General features: G+C 40.5%; 1 protein-coding gene across 1 annotated transcript in view; it reads right to left on the reverse strand.

Annotated features, from left to right (window-relative positions):
• The window catches only part of LOC139395671 (citrate lyase beta like), a 199,032-nt gene that overhangs the window by 50,308 nt on the left and 124,698 nt on the right, over positions 1-24,026 (reverse strand). Inside the window, exons 4-5 of the mRNA XM_071143001.1 lie at positions 5,908-6,009; positions 3,575-3,668 (exon numbers count right to left, since the gene is read on the reverse strand). Of these exons, the coding sequence (XP_070999102.1) occupies positions 3,575-3,668; positions 5,908-6,009 (196 nt within the window). The remainder of the gene's footprint in view (positions 1-3,574; positions 3,669-5,907; positions 6,010-24,026) is intronic.

Below are 24,026 nucleotides of genomic sequence, written 5' to 3' on the forward strand. Positions count from 1 at the left end.
TGCCAGGAATTACAATTTGGTTTGTGCCAAGAACTGAAACACTGCTGTGTTTTTCACGTGCAACAGTTTCCCGTGTGTATCAAGAATGGTCCACCACCCAAAGGACATCCAGCTAACTTTACAACTGTGGGAAGCATTGGAGTCAACATGGACCAGCATCTCTGTGGAATGCTTTCGACATCTGTATTGAGGCCATTCTTAGGGCAAAAGGGGGTGCAACTCAATATTAGGAAATGTTCCTAATGTTTGGTATACTCAGTGTATATGGAAAGAGAAGGATAAGTGAGAAGGAGTGAGAAGAGATGGGTGGGATGAGGAGAAAGAGAATAATATTCCATGGGCCAAGGGGGGCAGCCAGGCTCACTTGGAGTGACGATGTTTCATAGTGATTTTCTTGAAAGTCTATTGGTGCTTTCAAGACAACTGGGAACTCTGGGGAAAAAAACGAGGTCAAATCATGACATCAGTGATTTTCAGGTCAGAGCTCTAGAAAGATGCCAGAGTTTCCCACCTGAAATTCAGAGTTGGATGACCGTTCAAAACGAGTCCTGAGTTCCCAGTTGTCTTGAATGCACTGAAGTTGAAAGTCAGAGTTTTCTATGTTCCCAGTTGTTATGAATGAGGAATTAGTCCCTAGAGTTGGAAAATGTGTGTTAACATTGCAGCAATGTCATATTTCTCTGTTATCACTTTTTCTTTCATCCCTCCGTCCCATGTATTTTTCCAATAGGGATTTTACACTATGACAAACAATATCAGTATACAACAAGTGCCCTTTTAGTCAGTCAACTTCAGCAAAAGATACTATGGGTAGTCGCACTCTCGTTACTTCGATTGAAGGATCTACATTTATGCCTGACAAAGCCAATGAAATCCACACCTCGCTGGAAGCCCCGCCTTACACAGTTGATAAGTGTCAGGCTCGAATTCATTACTTCCCGTATTTCGCTCTTCACCTCGGTGTGAAGAGGAGCGATTCACGCTACAAACAATTGGAACACAAGACTGCCAACTAAACTGTCCCTTAGTGGTAGAGCGTGCCCCAAGGAATGAAAAGATATTCATGTTTGTTGTCTTGTATGTCTCGGTGCATGCTAAGGCTGCCCTCGCTCAAATCAGTTTGTGTGCGAGGGGATGGCTGGCACTGTTCTCCTACTTGTCTGCGGCGCTTATTCTCTTGACAATCATGTAGCGGTTCCGATAGTGACTTCCTGGTTACATTTTTCAGTTCCTTCTGAAAGTATTCACAATCCTTGACTTATTCCAATTTTTTTGTGTTACAGCCTGAATTTAAAATGGATTAGATTCCTATGTTTTGTCACTGTACTACATACAAAACCCCATAATGTCAAAGTGAAATTATGTTTTTCAATAATTGTATAAATTAATAAAAAATGAAATGCTGAAATTTCTTGAGAAATAAGTATTAAACCCCTTTGTTATGGCAAGCCTAAATAAGGTCAGGAGTAAACATTTGCATAACAAGTCACATAATAAGTTGCATGGACTCACTCTGTTTGCAAGTGTTTAACATGATTTTTAAATTACTACCTTATCTCTGTACCCCACACATACAATAATCTGTAAGGCCTCTCAGTCGAGAAGTGACTTTCAACAACAGATTCAACAACAAACACCAGGGAGGTTTTCCAATGCCTCGCAAACAATGGTACCTTTGCTAGATGGGTAAAAATGTAAAAAGCAGATATTGAATATCCCTTTGATAAAGTTATTAGTAACACTTTGGATGATGTATTAATACACCCAGTCACTACAAAGACACAGTTGTCCTTTCTAACTCAGTTGCTGAAGAAGATGGAAACCAATCAGGGATTTCACCACGTAGCCATTGGTGACTTTAGAACAGTTACAGAGTTTAATGCCTGTGATAGGAGAAAACTGAGGATGGATCAGCAAAAGTTAGAGATACTCCACAATTACTAACCTAAGTGACAGAGTGAAAAGAAGAAGGCCTGTACAGATTAAAAATATAAAAAATAAAAAAATGCTTTGTGTTTACAACAAGGTACTAGAGTAATACTATTAAAAATGTGGCAAAACAATAAACTTTTTGTCCTGAATACAGAATGTTACATTTGGGGCAAATCCAATACAACACATTACTGTGTACCACTCTCCATATTTTCACGTACTGCTCTCCATATTTGTAATTGTTAAGGAATGGGGAGATTTTCAAGATAAAAAAATGGAACGGAGCTAAGCACAGGCAAAATCCTAGAGGTTCAGTCTGCTTTACACCAGACACAGAGATGAATTCCCCTTTCAACAGGACAAGACCGTAAAGCAAAATGCCAAATTCACACTGGAGTTGCTTACCAAGAAGACAGTGAATGTTCATGAGTGTCCGAGTTAAACTTTTGACTTAAAAAACAACTTGAAAAGCTAATGGTAATATCTGAAAACGGTTGTGTAGCAATGATCAACACAGAGCTTGAATGATTTTTAAAAATAATAATGGGCAAATGTTGCACAATCCAGGTGTCGACAGCCCTTAGCGCAGCAGTTCCCAAACTAGGGGTCGCCTGATATGAAAATAGGGCCGCGGGAGTATTTCTTGGCAAAGGAGAAATGCTCAGTAACAGTGATGTAAAGAACTTTGTGCATAACATTGGAGAGAAATAACCTTTTTGTGTCTATGGAACATTTCCGTGATCTCTTATTTCAGCTCATGAAACCAATACTATACGTTACGATTATATTTTTGTTCAGTATATATACAGTGCATTCAGCAAGTATTCAGACCCCTTGACTTTTTCCACATTTTGTTACGTTACAGACTTATTCTACAATGGATTAAATCGTTTCCCCCCCTCTTTAATCTACATACAATACCCAATAACAACAAAGCAAAAATAGGTTTTTAGAAATGTTTGCAAAGTCATATATATATAAAAAAACGGAAATATGACATTTACATAAGTATTCCGACCCTTTACAACAGGTGGACTCCAATCAAGTTGTAGAAACATCTCAAGGATGATCAATTGAAACATCAATTACTGGTACTGCATGTAAAGAAGGTATTTCTGTTTTACAATTAAGGCCTACTCTGGCCAACCCCGAACCTGGACGACGCTGGGCCAATTGTGCACCGCCCTATGGGACTCCCAATCACTTCCGGTAGTGATACAGCCCGGGATCGATCCAGGGTCTGTAGTGACGCTTCTAGCACTGAGATGCAGTGCCTTAGACCGCTGCGCCACTCGGGAGCCCCTGGCTCAGTTGACATGCTGGTACTGTAAGTGAAATTGAACAACTGATTGAGCTGTCATGTGAAGAAAATCACTATGAGACATCGTCAACCCAAGTGAGCCCGATGGCCCAAATTCGGGGGTCTGGCCCAAGAACTATAAGACGAGAAATGGACAAGTGAGATAAGACAGAGAAGGGGGTAATAGAAAAGGAGAGAGGTGGAGAGAAGGGGCTGAGGGGACAGAGAAAATGAGACAGTGAAGGGAGGAGGGGACAGAGAACAGGGCATAGATGGAGAGGAGAGGTGGTTATAAAAGGATTGATTGTAGGTGAGAGGAAAGAGGAAGGGATGATAGAGGACCTATGCTGGCACAGAAGTCATCGGATCCAAACACCACACCGTCATGGTGTAGGCCAACTGCAGGAGCCAGACGACGTACTTCCTCACATACAACCTGGGGGAAGACACAACAAAGACACAGAGATGAGTGTGTTTGTGTGTGTGTTTGTAGCCAAGGAAAGTATGAACCCTGTCAACTCACCCAGTCAAGCAGGTCATATTTCCCATTCAGACCTGCACTTATAGTGTTCACTATCTACTGTAACGCGCACACACGCACATCTTGTCTCTCTGTCTTAGACACTGTCGCCTTCTAAGAAGACTGTGTGAAGCTGGGACTACCACACGACAAGAGGAGAGAGGGGGAAAAGGCCTAGGAATGTGATCCTCTATTGTGTTAGCCATGGAGCGGTCGGAATGTGTCTGCTGCTTTTGTCGGCGTCCAAATTAATTTCACTTCTCACTGTGACACAGCCATACTTCCCTGTTCCATCCCAGGGAATCAGTCTGGCTAAGGATACAGAATGGCCGCTATGAGACAATGAGCTTGCTTTGAATGCTTTGTCAAGTATAACAGTGCCAGCATTCAGCAAAACTGAACCATATTTTACAGGTTAGCTAGACTCATCCCTGAGCATGTGTGCCAAATTTCATCAATCTGAGTCCAACAGATTAAGATATATAAACATGTGCCTGTTATAGCGCCACTGTAGTCAATTTGAATATGCTTGAATATGTTGAGTCTTCACAGTATTTGGAACATGTGTACTGTTTTGTTACAATACGAATATCCGTGATTTATTTATGTGCATTTATCGGTCGTTTTAGGAACTTTGTCCTTAGATGCCATATATTACGTTTTGTATAGTTCGGTCATTCGGTGCCAGGGGAGTAGCGTTTTAACCTGTTGCGTCGACCAAACCCGGATCCGGGATTCTATTTACAGACCTAAGCTCATTACCATAACGCAACGTTAACTATTCATGAAAATCGCAAATGAAATGAAATAAATATGCCATCTCTCAAGCTTAGCCTTTTGTAAACAACACTGTCATCTCAGATTTTCAAAATATGCTTCTCAACCATAGGAAAACAATCATTTGTGTAAAAGTGGCTAGCTAGCGTAGCATTTAGCGTTAGCATTAGCGTTAGCATCCAGCACGCAAGATTTCAACAAAAACATAAAAGCCTTCAAATAAAATCATTTACCTTTGAAGAACTTTGGATGTTTTCAATGAGGAGACTCTCAGTTAGATAGCAGATGCTCAGTTTTTCCAAAAAAGATTCTTTGTGTATTAGAAATAGCTCCGTTTTGTACATCACATTTGGCTACCAAAAAAAAAACTAAAATTCAGTCCTCAAAACGCGAACTTTTTTCCAAATTAACTCCATATTATCGACTGAAAACATGGCAAACGTTGTTTAGAATCAATCCTCAAGGTGTTTTTCACATATCTCTTCAATGATATATCGTTATATCGTGGAAGCATGGTTTCTCCCCTCAATCAAATGGAAAAGTACAAGCAGCTGGCGTTTGCGCACCGAATTCCACGCAGGACACCAGGCGGACACTTGGAAAATGTAGTCTCTTATGGTCAATCTTCCAATGATATGCCTACAAATACGTCACAATGCTGCTAACACCTTGGGGAAACGACAGAAAGTGTAGGCTCATTCCTTGCGCAATCACAGCCATATAAGGAGACAATGGAAAACAGAGCTTCAGAGATTCTGCTCATTTCCTGCTTGACGCATCATCTTGGTTTCGCCTGTAGAATGAGTTCTGGGGCACTTACAGACAATATCTTTGCAGATTCTGAAACTTCAGAGTGTTTTCTTTCAAAAGAATATGCATAGTCGAGCATCTTTTCGTGACAAAATATCGCGCTTAAAACGGGAACGTTTTTTATCCAAAAATGAAATAGCGCCCCTAGAGATCCAACAGGTTAAGTGTTTTTCACAAAATTCTAAATGGCAGAAAATCCATCATGGTGGACCTCATGGATCCTTGAGGCAAATTTGTTTGCTGTGAGAAGGTCCTATGTACTGAATTTCATGACTTTAGGTCAAACAGGGTGAGGGGCGTGACCTTTAAAAGTTTAAGCGTTAAATCGATTGTTATCTCATGCAATGCCAGGCCTATTGGCATCATGCCTGAACCAGAATAAACACAAAAGAGTTGAACCCTTGAGAGAGAGAGATGTAGAGAGACTGTCCAGACGCTTTGAATCTCTCGTATTTGGACAGTGACACTTGGAGAGTTGCGTTGTCTGACGCCAGCTTTAATAAAAAGTGAATGAGGTAGTAAAATGTCTGACACAGGCATTTTCCTGGTGGTTTTGTTTGTAATTTACCTTAAAATTGAGCAGGCCCACAGCGGTTTCCACAAAGGTGACCAGGCGAATGGGCTCCGTCAGCGCTCGTCCATTCAAGTGGTGCTGAAACCTGCCAACAAACTGTCACACACACACAAAAGCCACACACACACAACCACACACACAAATTACAACTATTGCGTATCTGAATACAGAAGCACATATGAAATCACAATACTCAATTTTCTAGTGATGCCATTACTCTCAAGAAGAGAGACAGCCACAGCATACACAAACAGCACAGTCGCAATACATGGTCAAACATTATATGAGGGTAAGCTGGAGGTATCATCATTTTGTTCATGTATACATTAAGTAAAATGTACATGTAAACCATTAACTAAGATCTCAAATCAAAACTGGCTTTATATGTGTATTTATCAAATCTTATGGTGGAAAAGTTAATATCACCATGCCTATAATCCATTTATAAGCACACATTGAAATACATCGTAACTCAAACTGTTCAACAACATTAGCATTTTACTCAGGGACAGACACTCAGGGAGTGTAGCCATTAACACAAACCCAGTTATGGAGCGAAACATGGGGGGGGAAACAGAGATATCAAACTGTTTATGTCAGAGGGAATTGCAACCATGAAAAATATTCAGGATTAAGGCTCTTTATATAATAAAACTGAGGTTTTGCTACAAGAAGGAGCAATTGTGAGGAGAGAGAGAGTTGCAAAACAACTGTCAATACCTATTCCCTGCATCGTTTTAATTCCTGTACAAAAATACATCAAGTGATCTTTTGTGGAGAGAGAGAGAGCGAGCGAGAGAGTGACGAGGCAGCGCAAACGAGAGGAAGAGAGGCAGTGCAGAGGAGGAGAGGAGCGTCAAGCTGAAGGAAATTATATTTTACATTATCACCAGGGTTCCCCTTCTTCTGAAGCCTTCTGGACTCTCTCTCCCATTTAACTACATGGTCCATATACACAACACACACCAAAAAAAAAAAAAGACAAAACAAAATGTGGTGCCGTCTTTAAGTGTGTTTCATTTCAACATTATGTCAATTTTGTGTGCCCCCTCGGTGGAAGAGAATAGTGAGATTGGTGCAACAATCGTTGTGATATGACACTTTGCAGGGGCCCTTTATTCTGCATGGTTCCCACTAATAAGTAAGCTCAACTAAGATTCTTTATTTTCAACAGACGAGTTCACAGCGAGCTCTGGACTGCCAGTGGGGTAGCCCAAATTCCTAAATCTATCATCTGGAAACACAGAAAAACTCTCTCCGTCAGATATTCACTTCTAAGGCCTGTTAAAAAAGAGAGAGGGAGAGAGATGGAAAAGGGGAGAAAAGCCCAATAGAAATCTGTAACGCCATGTCCCCCTCCTCTCTCTCCCCCTCCCTCCCACCGTCTATTCCTCCCTCTGGGAGAGGAGAGCTGATATAAATAAGCCCTGATAAAGTGGTGCTATTTTCCTAAATAAAAGACACAAATATCACACATGCACGCACACATACAACGCATTCTTAAAAAAACAAAGAGTAACGGCTCCATTGAAAGATTTCTCAAATAGGGGCAATTTTAATCATCTCCCCATTCAATCTCAGTTGGTTAAATCATATCGGGGAGATTTACATAAATACAAACCATCAAAGACTTCTCATCTTCAAAGGGGTTTTCGAAGCCCAATAGGCTTTGTACTGTAATCATCTGAGGTCACAACCTCACAAGAGACACGTTGCTACAGCAACATAAAAAGTAACGCTGGCTGGCTGGGGGCTTAGCACAATATTACCCAATTCCCCTTTTCCCCAAATACACACACAGACATGCACACACTTAAAGGTATTTATTTTCATATTTACAGGGTGGACCTTTAGAAAATCATCAGAGGCCCATTTCTGGCCTGTAGACAGACATAGTGCATAGTGAGTACCCCCCACTAGATAACACACATAGATTACCCCCACTACACCGAAAATGTGTTGGAGTGGTAACAAATGACAGGTATATTCCCACTGGCTGTAGTGAAGATGGTCAACCCCGCTCTGATTACATCTGAGAACATGTTTATGTGCTTTTATTTGTGTGGAGAGTATCCAGTCGAGCCAGGATACACACTGGTAGAGTGAGTGGGTATTAAAATGTAAAATGTAATAGAAGGCACAATCTAGGATATGTCCTGCTACTCAATGGTCTTTTCAATGGTCTCTCAATGATATATACAGTATATACCCATTGAATGCGGAATAATTTTACTGATAAATACCTTACAATTTGATCAAAAACCATATCGTAAATCCCCAAAAAGTTGTATTACTCATTCTTCGTGTTGTCATTTGAGTCTGTAAACAAACCATGTAAAATACAGCAGCAAAACTATTATGTCAATCTCATGGACTGTCAGTCCTTGCATCAATAGCACCATTTAATAATTTGAGAGTGGTTGCTTTTTTCAGCCCCATCCTTCTTTAAAGTTTTACAGCAAACTAAGTTGCGGGGCTGCCCTCGTGGTGGAAAGACAAACTCCATATTGTGGCTTTAGGCACTTGGGAAAGAAAGACCATAGAAATCCACTCAATTATCGCCATGGCTCTTTTCATGGAGAGTTACTTGTGCCTGTCTATTGTTCCTCTATGGCAGAGAGACTTCTATCAGTTAATAGCACTCAATCCGAGTACCCTTCCAGATGTTATTCACTATTGACCAAAAACACCTCTTCAAGCCACACTTCACAACCATTTCCACCCATAGGGTGAGGAAGAAGAAGGTGGCGGTGAGTGGGACAAGTTTCAATTCATCCTCTTCAAAAGGGGCCCAGATTAAATGTTTCCGGCCAGCTGAAGTGTTCATTTCACAGAGGGGAAGCCGAGAAATGAATGAGAGGTGGGAACAAAAAAGAAGTGTCGGCGGTAAAGGACAAAAAGTAGACAGAGGAGGAGAAGAGAGGCCCATCTCCCTCTCTCTTTCTCCTTTCAATCCCCAGTGCACACCCAATAGCGTGGCAGCGACGAATACACCACAGCCCCGAATTTGTGTGAGAATTGTCAAAAGACAAAAGAGTTCCTTCCGCCTATTATCCTCCGATAAGCCTTGTCCATCACACAAGGAGAAAAGGCCGGCTAAAGGTTTCCACACAATGGGGAACAAAGTAAGTCCATCTTTTAGGGGCAAATCAGTGCTGGAGGATCTTGGGCCTGTATCAATAGTAAGAAGCAAGAGAGGAAGGTACATAAGACAAGGATTTACAGCTTTACTGACATTGGGCATTGGGGATAACACCACAGACATGCTTATGCAGGGACACATGGACACGAATGCAGGTCGGCACACAGACAGACACACCGGAAGACAGACAGAGAGTGACAGATGAATGCAGACAGACGCGCACATCATGAGATTGGCTCCCACACCCATTGTGTGTGTTTATGTGTGTGCACGTGTTTGTGTGTGTGTGTCTGAGTGTATTGTGGATATGTTGAGGAGCAACAATGCAAAATAAAGTGCTTTAGGCAAGACTACTGCTGTGTTCTATAAATTCCTCTAATTAAAATAAATAAAAAATACGTTAGTGTACCACCCTCTTGTTAGTTTGCATCCCTGGCCTACATCATCAACTGGGACATTATTTTAATACTTTTTTTTTATCACAAGTCTCCTAGAATTGATTATTATTATTATTTTTTTATTTTTATTATTTTTTTTATGTGAAGAAAAGTAGGGAATAAGGGGAGAAACGGCTGACTGGGGGAAGAGAAAGAGGGGAACACCTGTCTCCAATTAACCAGTGTAAGAAAGAGAGAGAAAGGGGGAGAGAGAGAGAGGGCAGGCAGCAGGAAAGAAATGTGTTCTAATTAAAAACACTAGTTAAAAACGTCCTGCTTCTGGCCCAGAGACCAGAAGTGTCTGTCTGTGTGAGAACAGACCCCATTCCACCTTTCCCTCTCACTTTCCTTACATGGCCACTCTCCCCCTCTCCTTTCTTCCATTCCCTCTCTCTCCCGTTTCAATCCTCCCTCCATCTCACCTTCTGTTATTATTTCCCCACCCTCTTTCCTTTCTTTTCCTCCTTCTCTTCAAAGCTCCCTTCACCTAGTTAAGACATTGCAAATAATTGCAGGTCTTTTCAAAAGTCATGCAGAGCTGCTGAATGGTCAACTATTTCTGCTCAACAGTGTGTGTGCACCCTGTGTCTGTCCAAACCTCTGTCAGCCATAGGCCTTGTCCCTGCGGCTCTCTACACTGAGTGTACAAAACATTAAGAACAACATTTCCATGACACAGACTGACCAGGTGAATTGTGAAAGCGATGATCCCTTATTGATGACACTTGTTAAATCCACTTCAAATCAGTGAAGATGAAGGGGAGGAGAGAGGTTAACAGCTTTTTATTTTATCCTTGAGACAATTGAGACATGTATTGTGTATGTGTGCCATTCAGAGGGTGAATGGGCAAGACAAAAGACTTAAGTGAGGTATGGTAGTATGGGGGTATGGGGTATGGTAGTAGGTGCCAGAAGCACCGGTTTGTGTCTAGAACAGCAGCGCTGCTGGGTTTTTCACGCTCAACAGCTTCCCATGTGTATCAAGAATGGTGCACCACCCAAAGCATTTCTAGCCAACTAGACATAACTATTGGAAACATTGGAGTCAACATGGGCCAGCATCCCTGTGGAGCGTTTTAGACACCTTGCGGATTCCATGCCCAGACGAATTGAGGCTGTCCTGAGGGTAAAGGGGGGAGGGGGGGGTCAACTTAATATTAGGTGTTTTATATAAGGTGTTTTTAATGTTTTGTATGTGCGTGTATGCACTGTTTACAGTCCACAAGATTGATGTGAAGTCTGTATGTTGGTGTGTGTGTGTGGGAGAGTGACAGACAGCTCTAGGCCCCTCCAGTTGCCTCCCATATGGTGGCCCTTAGGAAACGGCGACTGCTTTAATGATGACACTGTCTCCTGACCCACCCCAACTGACATCCGCACTGCACCTCTTTATAGATAGACACACACACACCACCAAGGTCCTTACTGTGGAATGGAGTGTTTGGTTTTCGCCAGATATAAATGGAACTCATCTCATCCAAAAAGTTTACTCAAGTTTGCCAAAAAAGCACCTGGAAGCACCAGGATGATCATCAAGACTCTTGGAAGAATGTTCTATGGACAGATGAGTCAAAACTTTTTGGACAACAATTTCCCAGAGCTCCCTCTTTTTTCAGACAAATGTTTTATTTAGCTTTGTATCATCCCTTACAAAAGATCATCCCTTACAAAAATGTGTTTGTGGCAAATGTGCTGCAAACTAAATAGTCTGCCACAAAATATTACCAGAAGATTGCAAACGTTAGCCACTAGTGGTGAATCTGTGGCAAACCTGTGGCAAGCTGTTTCTGGTGAACACAGGAGTTCCAAGACCTGTAACTGTTGATGACCAATGAAGGGGATAAGAAACATCTGTTGGAAAATGGAAACCAAGCTATCTAGCTAGCTACAGTATCTACCAATATTGTACGGTAAATGTCTAACTTATTAAACCAATTCTATTAGCTAAATGATGCCTAGTTAGCAATGTCATGTTTTATGGGATAGATTGAAACACATTTGGTTGATATCTGTTTCAATCTGTCAGCGCCACTGACTGACTGGCTAGCACTTAGCTAGCTAATGTTAGCCATCATATTTTTGCACAATTCATGTGATAGCTAGCTAAGCTAACTAACTTGCCTAAACACATTTTTAGGTGAATATGTAGCTGTCTTATAATACCAATATACATGTTAATATGCAAGTGTCACGGTTAAGTAGCATGTTAGCTAGCACAACAGCTAAGCTAGTTGGCCAGCGCGCAACAATATGCGTTGATTGGAAGAGACTGTACTGGGAGGAGGATGCATCAACACCCTGGAAATATGTTTGTGGTGCACACACTCCTAACACTTTTTTTGAGTGATAAATGAGTGTATCGTCTTTCAGATTGATAAGGTAAGTAAATTAATGTATTATTCTCAAAAATGTAGCCAATAGATTCACTCTTTGTAACAATTAGAACTTTCATTGCCTTAAATAAGTAGTTAGCTCATCTTGATCATGTGTTGTTCCTTCTCTCTTTCTAGAAGCAATCTGTTACCAGGCAAAAAGACAGATTGATGCCTTCAATCAAACTGAGGACAGATAAATATGAGTGCACCAGACAGGTCAAGGCTTCTTGTATGCATGTCTTTGAGATGTAAGATATACTATAAAAACATGTTGGGTTGTTTGGATGACCCAATAGCTAGATTGCAGGCATTGGGTCAATAGTTGGAATGTTTTCTGTGTATACAGCAAGGTTAGGTGGTTGGTGCTGGCTTATTAACCTTTTCACGGGTGAGTTCCAAATACCTCTAACGGTCACCCCAGCGTGAGTTTTTTAATGCACGTGATGTCTGGACAGTTAACCAAGACACGCTGCCTGTTAATTATCTTTTGGCTGTATTTCAATTTCTTAATTATAAATTATTTTCTACGTTTAAATTTAAGTGTGTTCCGTCTCTTAATTAATTTACAAAGAAGTAACCTATTTCACTGTTGAGGACAATTTACATTTGAGGCATTACTGAGCCGGACAAACTGGTGACAAATCATACATTCCGATTCTTGCATAGATTGTAATGGATACATACCATGTGTGTGTAAAATACTTTTTGAAGGTTGTATTGATGAGCTAATGCTAAGCTAATTACCAGCTATGTGCAGCCATGTTTCTAGTGTCGGGTCTTTGGCATCATTAAAACTGAAGACTTACAGTGGGGCAAAAAAGTATTTAGTCAGCCACCAATTATGCAAGTTCTCCCACTTAAAAATATGAGAGAGGCCTGTAATTTTCATCATAGGTACACTTCAACTATGACAGACAAAATGAGAAAAAAAATCCAGAAAATCACATTGTAGGATTTTTTATGAATTTATTTGCAAATTATGGTGGAAAATAAGTATTTGGTCACCTACAAACAAGCAAGATTTCTGGCTCTCACAGACCTGTAACTTCTTCTTTAAGAGGCTCCTCTGTCCTCCTCTCATTACCTGTATTAATGGCACATGTTTGAACTTGTTATCAGTATAAAAGACACCTGTCCACAACCTCAAACAGTCACACTCCAAACTCCACCATGGCCAAGACCAAAGAGCTGTCAAAGGACACCAGAAACACAATTGTAGACCTGTACCAGGCTGGGAAGACTGAATCTGCAATAGGTAAGCAGCTTGGTTTGAAGAAATCAACTGTGGGAGCAATTATTAGGAAATGGAAGACATACAAGACCACTGATAATCTCCCTCGATCTGGGGCTCCACACAAGATCTCACCCCGTGGGGTCAAAATGATCACAAGAACGGTGAGCAAAAATCCTGTAAATAACTGTAATTAACTAATTGTGCAAGTTCTCCCACTTAAAAAGATGAGAGAGGCCTGTAATTTCCATCATAGGTACACTTCAACTATGACAGACAAAATGAGAAAAGAAAAATCCAGAAAATCACATTGTAGGATTTTGTATGATTTTATTTGCAAATTATGGTGGAAAAAAAGTATTTGGTCAATAACAAAAGTTTGTCTCAATACTTTGTTATATACTCTTTGTTGGCAATGACAGAGGTCAAACGTTTTCTGTAAGACTTCACAAGGTTTTCACACACTGTTGCTGGTATTTTGGCCCATTCCTCCATGCAGATCTCCTCTAGAGCAGTGATGTTTTGGGGCTGTTGCTGGGCAACACAGACTTTCAACTCCCGCCAAATATTTTTTATGGGGTTGAGATCTGGAGACTGGCTAGGCCACTCCAGGACCTTGAAATGCTTCTTACGAAGCCACTCCTTTGTTGCCCGGGCGGTGTGTTTGGGATCATTGTCATACTGAAAGACCCAGCCACGTTTCATCTTCAATGCCCTTGCTGATGGAAGGAGGTTTTCACTCAAAATCTCACGATACATGGCCCCATTCATTCTTTCCTTTACACGGATCAGTCGTCCTGGTCCCTTTGCAGAAAAACAGCCCCAAAGCATGATGTTTCCACCCCCATGCTTCACCGTAAGTATGGTGTTCTTTGGATGCAATTCAGCATTCTTTGTCCTCCAAACACGACGAGTTGAGTTTTTACCAAAATGTTATATTTTGGTTTCATCTGACCATATGACATTCTCGCAATCTTATTCTGGATCATCCAAATGCTCTCTAGCAAACTTCAGACGGGCCTGGACATGTACTGGCTTAAGCAGGGGGACACGTCTGGCACTGCAGGATTTGAGTCCCTGGCAGGGTAGTGTTACTGATGGTAGGCTTTGTTACTTTGGTCCCAGCTCTCTGCAGGTCATTCACTAGGTCCCCCCGTGTGGTTCTGGGATTTTTGCTCACAATTCTTGTGATCATTTTGACCCCACGGGGTGAGATCCCAGATCGAGGGAGATTATCAATGGTCTTGTATGTCTTCCATTTCCTAATAATTGCTCCCACAGTTGATTTATTCAAACCAAGCTGCTTACCTATTGCAGATTCAGTCTTCCCAGCCTGGTGCAGGTCTACAATTTTGTTTCTGGTGTCCCTTGACAGCTCTTTGGTCTTGGAGAATAGTGGAGTTTGGAGTGTGACTGTTTGAGGTTGTGGACAGGTGTCTTTTATACTGATAACAAGTTCAAACAGGTGCCTTTAATACAGGTAACGAGTGGAGGACAGAGGAGCCTCTTAAAGAAGAAGTTACAGGTCTGTGAGAGCCAGAAATCTTGCTTGTTTGTAGGTGACCAAATACTTATTTTCCACCATAATTTGCAAATAAATTCATTAAAAATCCTACAATGTGATTTTCTGGATTTTTTTCTCATTTTTTCTGTCATAGTTGAAATGTACCTATGATGAAAATTACAGGCCTCTCTCCTCTTTTGAAGTGGGAGAACTTGCACAATTGGTGGCTGACTAAATACATTTTTTGCCCCACTGTACAACAATTAGATGTAAGCCTCATATCTGAGGCTATCATATAAACAGCGTTATGGTAATGTGGCCGTATTGTCTCATGAGTTTCACAAAATTGTACCAAACGGACCAGTTCGTAGCTGGATTCTTCACCGATCTTTTATACCTTCTCCAGAACATACATGTTGTTCGGACCTCAAGGTCTGTGAGGTGGAAGAAATTCCTTTGCTCTTTATGAAAATTCACTCTGTCTCTACTGTGGCCATGAGGAGATAATCTCCTCCAGTAATTTACAACCTCTCTCTGACCACAGCAGCCTGGGTGTAGCGATAGGGAGAGGGGGATGGGGCTTGCTGTACCCAAAGAGGGCAACGTCATGACATACACCCCCCCCCCCCTGGTGGTTTGGATCTTGTTTGTCGTGCAAGTTACAAATCAACATAAAATCATGACCACATGATGTCCTGTTTGTAGATCATCATTGCAGTGCCCTCTGGTGGTTGAACTTAGTAGGCTTCTCTGAGAGCGGAGCAGTCCACCACAAGAATGGGCAGTTGATGTCCGGTTGGTGATCGCCGTTGCGGTCCCTTCTAGTGGTTTACCTTGGTAGGTTCCCTGGAAGCTGCAAAGTAGGAAGGGGGTGTCCTGGTTGGTGATCGCCGTTGCGGTCCCCCCCTCTGGTGGTTTACCTTGGTAGGCTCTCTGACAGCAGGGCATGACGCCACAAGAATGGGCCGTGGGTGTCCGGATTTGGGGTCGCCCTTCCGTCTGGTCGTCGTCCAGACTGGGACATCTGGGCAGTAACTTAGGCAGATGTTAACAACGCACACACACACTCATTAAATATATATAATTACATTAATTCCCCAATGAGCGGCGTTGTGGCACTAAGTGATGGTTGTATGGGGACTTCCTATCACTTCCTAAGTGTCAAAGGAACTGAACCGAAAAGGAATGAAAGCATAAACAAAATATATACAAAATATAGTTCTCACACAAAAATCATCTAATTGGACTGTATTCTATATATGTCCAATCTTCTGGCAAAATGACTATCATGGCATTGTCTCTAATGCCATATCTAAGGTTTTCCTACTTGGTGTGTTGCTTAGGCACTATCCTAAGTTGATACCTATATGATAAGTCTACAGCTGTAAGGTTAGTCTAGCTATGTTTCTAACATTTATTTATTTCTGTACTTAAATGCAGAGGTCAATGCCAAATAATGGACAGCCTGGTAAAGATTCATTAGTGGAACCTTTGATTCCAAAGTTCGAGGGTAAGCAAAACCGAGAGTGGGGACAGAGCTTGGGAAACACTGACTTTCATTGCACCTGAAAACAGCTCGGAAAATTCCAGATATTGATGTCATGGCTTTAGAAGTATCTGATATGATAATTTGAGTCAATTGGACGTGTACCTGTGGATGTATTTCAAGACCTACCTTTAAACTCAGTGCCTCTTTGCTTGACATCATGGAAAAATCAAAAGATATCAGCCACGACCTCACAAGACCACAAGTCTGGTTCATCCTTGGGAGCAATTTCCAAATGCCTGAAGGTACCATGTTCATCTGTACAAAAAAATAGTATGCAAGTTTAACTTCTTGGCGCACCCATCCCGTTAGCGGGATCATTTTCGTCAACATCCGCTGAATTGCAGAGCGCCAAATTCAAATTAAATTACAAAAAATATTTAATTTTCATGAAATCACAAGTGCAATATAGCAAAACACAGCTTAGGTTGTTGTTAATCCACCTGGTGTGTCAGATTTCAAAAAAGCTTTACAGCAAAACCTATCCAAGCGTTTATGTTTGGACATCTCTCTCAGCAGACAAAACATTACAAACAGCTAGCAGCAAAGTAGATTGGTCACGAAAGTCAGAAAAGCAATAAAATGAATCGCTTACCTTTGATCTTCAGATGTTTGCACTCACGAGACTCCCAGTTACACAATAAATGTTCCTTTTGTTCGATAAAGATTATTTTTACATCCAAATACCTCCATTTGGTTGGCGTGTTTTGTTCAGAAATCCACAGGCTCGTGCAGGTCATGACGGGCAGACGAAAATTCCAAATAGTATCCGTAAAGTTCGTAGAAACATGTCAAATGTGTTTTATAACCAATCCTAAGGTTGTTTTTACAATAAATATATCGATAATATTTCAACCGGACAGTAGCTTTTTCAATAGGAGAGAGAGAGAAAATGTCTGCTCCAAGCTGTTGCGCATGCAAAATTCTGCTGGCACCAAGCCATCCACTGACGAGAAGTGATTGTTCTCGCTAATTTTTCAGAATAAAAGCCTGAAACTATGTCTAAAGACTGTTCACACCATGTCGAAGCCACAGGGAAAGGAATCTGGTTGATATCCCTTTAAATGGAAGGAAGGCATGCAAGGGAACAGGGAGATTAGTTTCCCTTATGCACTTCCTGGTTGAATTTTCCTCAGGTTTTCACCTGCAATATCAGTTCAGTTATACTCACAGACAATATTTGACCGTTTTGGAAAGTATAAAGTGTTTCCTATCCTAATCTGACAATTAAATGCATATTCTAGATTCTGGGCTTGAGAAATAGGCAGTTTCATTTGGGTACGTTTTTCATCCAAACATCAAAATACTGCCCCCTACACTCCTCAGGTTAAAGACCATTGCACAACGCAGCCATCATACCGCTCAGGAAGGAGACGCGTTCTGTCTTCTAGAGATGAATGTACTTTGGTGAGAAAAGTGCAAATCAATCCCAGAACAACAGCAAAAGTCCTTGTGAAGATAAGGAAACCGGTACAAAAGTATCTATAGCCACAGTCCTAAAACTTGAAAAGGCAGCTCAGCAAGGAAGAAGTCACTGCTCCAATACCTCCATAAAAAAGCCAGAATACGATTTGCAACTGCACATGAGGACAAAGATCGTACTTTTTGGAGAAATGTCCTCTGGTCAGATGAAACAAAAATGGAACTATTTGGCCATAATGACAATCATTATATTTTGAGGAAAAAGGGGAGGCTTGCAAGCCGAAGAACACCATCCCAACCGTGAATCACGGGAGTGGCAGCATCATGTTGTGGGGGTGCTTTGCTGCAGGAGAGACTGGTGCACTTCACAAAATAGATGGCATCATGAGGAAGGAAAATTATGTGGATATATTGAAGCAACATCTCAAGATATCAGTCAGGAAGTTAAAACCTCTTGTAACTACCCATCCCGGATCCGGGAGAATTGTCATCAACTGACACTAAGTAGCATAACGCAACAGACAAAAGATCTTACTAGAAAATATTCATATTCATGAAATCACAAGTGAAATATATTCAAACACAGCTTAGCCTTTTGTTAATCACCCTGTCATCTCAGATTTTGAAAATATGCTTTACAGCCAAAGCAAGACAAGCATTTGTTTAAGTTTATCGATAGCCTAGCATTATGCCTAGCTAGCAGCAGGAAATCTGGTCACGAAAATCAGAAAAGCAATCATATTAAATCGTTTACCTTTGATGAGCTTCGGATGTTTTCACTCACGAGACTCCCAGTTATATAGCAAATGTTCCTTTATTCAAGAAAAATGATTTTAGCCAAAAAAAGCCAAAAATAGCTCTGTTAGTTCTTCACGTTTGACTAAGAAAACGACCGGAAATTTCGGTCACGACAACGCCGAAAAATATTCCAAATTAGCTCCATAATAATGACAAACACGGCAAACGTTGTTTACAATCAAGGTGTTTTTCAAATATCTATTCGATAATATATCAACCGGGACAGAGCTTTTTTCAGTAGGACCGGGTGGAAAAATTGCTACCTCTGTCTTTTGCGCGAGAAATACACAAAGAGCCATCAGGTAGACACTGTTTAACAACACCTGCACAGGATTGGTACATCCGAACATCACACCTGCGGGACAGCTACAGGATGGCAACAACAACTGCCCTAGTTACACCAGGAATGCACAATCCCTCCATCAGTGCTCAGACTGTCCGCAATAGGCTGAGAGAGGCTGGACTGATGGCTTGTAGGCCTGTTGTAAGGCAGGTCCTCACCAGACATCACCAGGCAACAACGTCACCTATGGGCACAAACCCACCGTCGCGGGACCAGACAGGACTGGCAAAAAGTGCTCTTCACTGACGGGTCACGGTTTTGTCTCACCAGGGGTGATGGTCGGATTCACGTTTATCGTCGAAGGAATGAGCGGTACACCGAGGCCTGTAATCAGGAGCGGGATCAATTTGGAGGTGGAGGGTCCGTCATGGTCTGGGGCGGTGTGTCATAGCATCATCGGACTGAGCTTGTTGTCATTGCAGGCAATCTCAACACTATGTGGTACCCTTCCTGCAGGCTCATCCTGACATGACCCTTCAGCATGACAATGCCACCCGCCATACTGCTCGTTCTATGCATAATTTCCTGCAAGACAGGAATGTCAGTGTTCTGCCATGGCCAGCGAAGAACCAGGATCTCAATTCCATTGAGCACGTCTGTGACCTGTTGGATCGGAGGGTGAGGGCTAGGGCCATTCCCCCCAGAAATGTCAGGGAACTTGCAGGTGCCTTGGTGGAAAAGTGGGGTAACATCTCACAGCAAGAACTGGCAAATCTGTTGCAGTCTATGAGGAGATGCACTGCAGTACTTAATGCAGCTGGTGGCCACACCAGATACTGACAGTTACTTTTGATTGTGACCCCCCCTTTGTTCAGGGACACATCATTCCATTTCTGTTATTCACACGTCTGTGGAACTTGTACAGTTTATGTCTCAGTTACTGAATCATGTTATGTTCATACAAATATTTACGCATGCTAAGTTTGCTGAAAATAAACAGTTGACAGTGAGAGGACATTTATTTATTTGCTGAGTTTAATTTGCATGTGAAAATATGACCTTGCTGGACATTTTTGGCAAATTGGCCAAAGGTTTGCCACAACAGTTTGCCAGAAGCCTGTATTTTTGGTAAGGGATACTTCCATATTCTGTTCCAGTTAAAGGATGGTTCAGATTCTGGTAACGGCTAGCTGAGAAAATTAGCTTTCAAAAAGTTGCTTATATTATGGAGATCAGTATTTTGGGAACCCAGATAATTTATTTATATGCTGACAAAAATAAAAACGCAACATTCAACAATTTCAATGATTTCCTTCATATAAGGAAATCAGTCAATTGAAATGGATTCATTAGGTCCTTATCTATGGAAGCATATGACTGGGCAGGGGTGCAGCCCTTGGAGGGCATAGGCCCACCCACTTGACAGCCAGGTCCATCCACTGGGGAGTCAGGCCCAGCCAATCAGAATGAGTATTTTTCTCATGAAAGGGTTTTATTCCAGACAGGGCTGGATGGTAGAGAAGTTGAGGTACACCAAACCTTTTTTGATGTACTCAGAGGACCGTTATTAGCATGTTTTAACCACTCATAGGTAGATTATCAGATACTCAACAAGGTCTGATTTCATTATTACTGAAACACCCAAGCGGGAAATATAAAAATCCAATCCATTTAAAAAATTAGAGGCCCCTCGGTGTTGTGATGCAAACATTCTAGCAAAATGCATAGCGCATATAATAAAAAATATTAAAAACTATTGTCGGATATTATCCATCCGAATCCGACAGTTTTTTTTACATGGACGATACATTGGAGACAATACAAGAGAAGTACTGGAAACAATAGAACACTATGAAAAATCTGGGAAACCAGGCCTGGTATTCATAGCTGACTTTGAAAAGGCTTTTGATAAAGTACCACTGGAATTTATAGGTAAATGCCTGGAATATTTAAAATTGTGGAGAATCTTTTAAACAATGGGTTAAAGTTATGTATAGTAACCCCAGGTGTAAAATAGTAAATAATGGCTACTTCTCAGAAAGTATTTAACTGTCAAGAGGAGTAAAACAAGGTTGTCCACTATCAGCATATCTATTTATTATGGCCATCAAAATGTTAGCTATTAAAATCAGATCAACCAATAATATCAAGGGGCTAGAAATCCAGGGCTTAAAACCAAAGGTGTCATTGTACACTGATGAGTTACGTATTCTTTTAAATCCACAATATGGCTCACTCCACAGCCTCAGAGAGGATCTAGGTACTTTATCTAACCTCTCTGGATTACAACCAAATTATAAGTGTACTATATTATATATTGGATCATAAAAATAAAAAATAAACATTTACATTACCGTGTAGTTTACCAATAAAATGGTCTGACGGTGAAGGGGGCATACTGGGTATTGATATCCCGAAAGAAAGAAATGATCTCATTTCAATACATTTTAATAGAAAGACAATAAAAAGAGATAAGATCTTGCTACCATGGAAAGGAAAATACCTGTCCTTTTTGTGGAAATATTACCTTGATTAACTCTCTCAGTTTACCTATTTGATTATGGCCTTGGCTACACTGAGCAACTTGTTTTTTAAATTATATGAGCAAAACATATTACATTTATTTTGAACGGTAAGCCAGACAAAATTAAACGGCCAATTAATGTGATGAATATGAATTTGGAGGGTAGAAATGATTAAATATGAAAGAATTAGACCTCTCACTAAAGGCTTCAGTCATACAAAAGTTATACTTAAATCCAAATTGGTTCTCTAGCAGATTAGTAATGTAATTAGTAAACCATATGTTCAAAAATGTCCCTTTATTCTGACTACAACCTCTCACTTTCGGTTATTTGAAAATAATATAATCCTTTTCAAAATATCTCTATTTTTAAAACAGCCATAGATAATTGGTTGTAATTTCAGTTTAATCTACCAGAAAATAAATAAATATTACAAATATTATAGTTAATCTACTAATTGATAAAAATACATACATTTTAGATTTTCTTTGTAAATAATCTTTGCAAATGATATCATAAATAGGACTGGTGGAATTGTCACACATGCAGCTAACAAAAATATATGGAAATGTGTCACGTTCTGACCTTTATTTCCTTTGTTTTGTCTTTATTTAGTATGGTCAGGGCGTGAGTTGGGGTGGGCAGTCTATGTTTGTTTTTCTACGTTTGGTTTCTGTTTCGGCCTTGTATGGTTCTCAATCAGAGGCAGGTGTCGTTAGTTGTCTCTGATTGAGAATCATACTTAGGTAGCCTGGGTTTCACTGTTGGGTTGTGGGTGTTTGTTTCCGTGTGTGTGTTTGTCGCCACACGGTACTGTTTCGGTTGTTGTAGATTTCACGTTATCGTTTATTGTTTTTGTTCGAGTGTTCATTTGTCTGTATTAAAAACATTATGGACACTTACCACGCTGCATCTTGGTCCGATCCTTACTCCTCTTCAGATGAAGAGGAGATCTGCCGTTACAAAATGTCTGTTCTACCAAAAATTACAAGCAACTAATTGCAGCATTACTTCAAAAAATGCAAGAGGCAAGTGGAAGGGTAGGAAAGTAAGGAACTTGTCTGTTGGCCCTGCATTAAAGACCAAAATTGGGTAACGGAAATTGTGATAAATAAAAAAGTATACCAGTTTAATTTGAGGACCAAAACATTGACAGCTGTGCCATATAGATTGCAAAATAGTTGGAGAGAAATGTTTGATGTACCGATTTCATGGCACATGGTTAATGAACTGATACACAAAATGATGCCATAGTTTTTAAATTTAAATGATAAAAAAATGATTGCAAACAATAGAATAGATTTTACTGCGAAGAGACAGAATCCTTAGATCATTTATTTTGGTACTGTCCATATGTAGCTTGCTTTTGGTCGCAGGTTCATTAATGGCTCAATAACTGCAACATTTACCTGGAGCTAACTCTGTAAATAGCACTACTGGGTGAATGAAAAGTCATAGTCAATCGATCAATAATATAATAATACTCTGAGCAAAACAATTTATCTTTCATTTACAATCTTAACAAACTATGAGAATAGAAAGGTTCAGAACTTTTGTGAAACATCACAGCACAGTTGAAAAATATATGGCAAATAGAAATCAATCTGGATGGTGTTCAGAGATGGGAAGGGTTGAATGGAGCTGAAGGGTAGGAATAAATAACTAAAATGACTAAAGATAACTAATGTAAAATATACTGTTAACGTAAAATGTATATAGGTTAAGAACTTTTGTGAAACAGCACAGTTGGAAAATATATGGCAAATAGAAATCAAAGCTGGTTGGTATTCAGAGATAGATGGGAGAGGTTGAGGGTACTTGAAGGATGGGACAAAAAATAAACAAAAAATGATTGTAAAATATATATCTGAAAAAGTATGTATAAGTTAGAAGAATAAGATGCCTAAGTGTTGTTGTCCATGAGTTTATTCAAATTGGGGGAGAGTGGGGTCAGGGGAAAATAATGAAGGAAAATATATTTAAAAACCTATATATTTTATATAACTACATACGCATTCAGACGTGCTAGCTAGAACTGAAATACTTGCAAGACTTTACACGCTGGTGGCGGGAGAATTAAACCACTGGCTGGGTCAAAAATCCATACCCCAAACTTAATAAGCCAGCACCAAAAACCTAACCTTGCTGTATTTACAGAAAACATCCCAACTATTGACCCAATGCCTGCAACATAGCTATTGGATCATCCAAACAACCCAACATGTTTTTATAGTATAACTTACATCTCAAAGACATGCATACAAGAAGCCTTGACCTGTCTGGTGCACTCATATTTATCTGTCCTCAGTTTGATTGAAGGCATCAATCTGTCTTTTTGCCTGGTAACAGATTGCTTCTAGAAAGAGAGAAGGAACAACACATGATCAAGATGAGCTAACTACTTGTTTAAAAAAATGAAAGATCTTATTGTTCCAAAGAGTGAATGTACGGTGCCTTGCAAAAGTATTCATCCCCTTGGCGTTTTTCCTATTTTGCTGCATTACAACCTGTAATTTTATTTGGATTTCATGTAAAGGACATACACAAAATAGTCAAAATTGGTGAAGTGAAATGAAAAAAAGTACTTTTTAAAATAATAATAAATAAAAAACAAACAAACAGGAAAGTGGTATGTGCCTACGTATTCATCCCCTTTGCTATGAAGCCCCTAAATAAGATCTGGTGCATACAATTACCTTCAGAAGTCGCATAATTAGTTAAATAAAGGTCCACCTCTGTGCAATCTAAGTGTCACATGATCTGTCACATGATCTCAGTATATATACACAGCTGTTCTGAAAGGCCCCAGAGTCTGCAACAACACCACTAAGCAAGGGGCACCACCAAGCA

The sequence above is a fragment of the Oncorhynchus clarkii genome, chromosome 3 (assembly GCF_045791955.1).
Source record: "Oncorhynchus clarkii lewisi isolate Uvic-CL-2024 chromosome 3, UVic_Ocla_1.0, whole genome shotgun sequence".
Taxonomy (NCBI): Eukaryota; Metazoa; Chordata; class Actinopteri; order Salmoniformes; family Salmonidae; genus Oncorhynchus; species Oncorhynchus clarkii.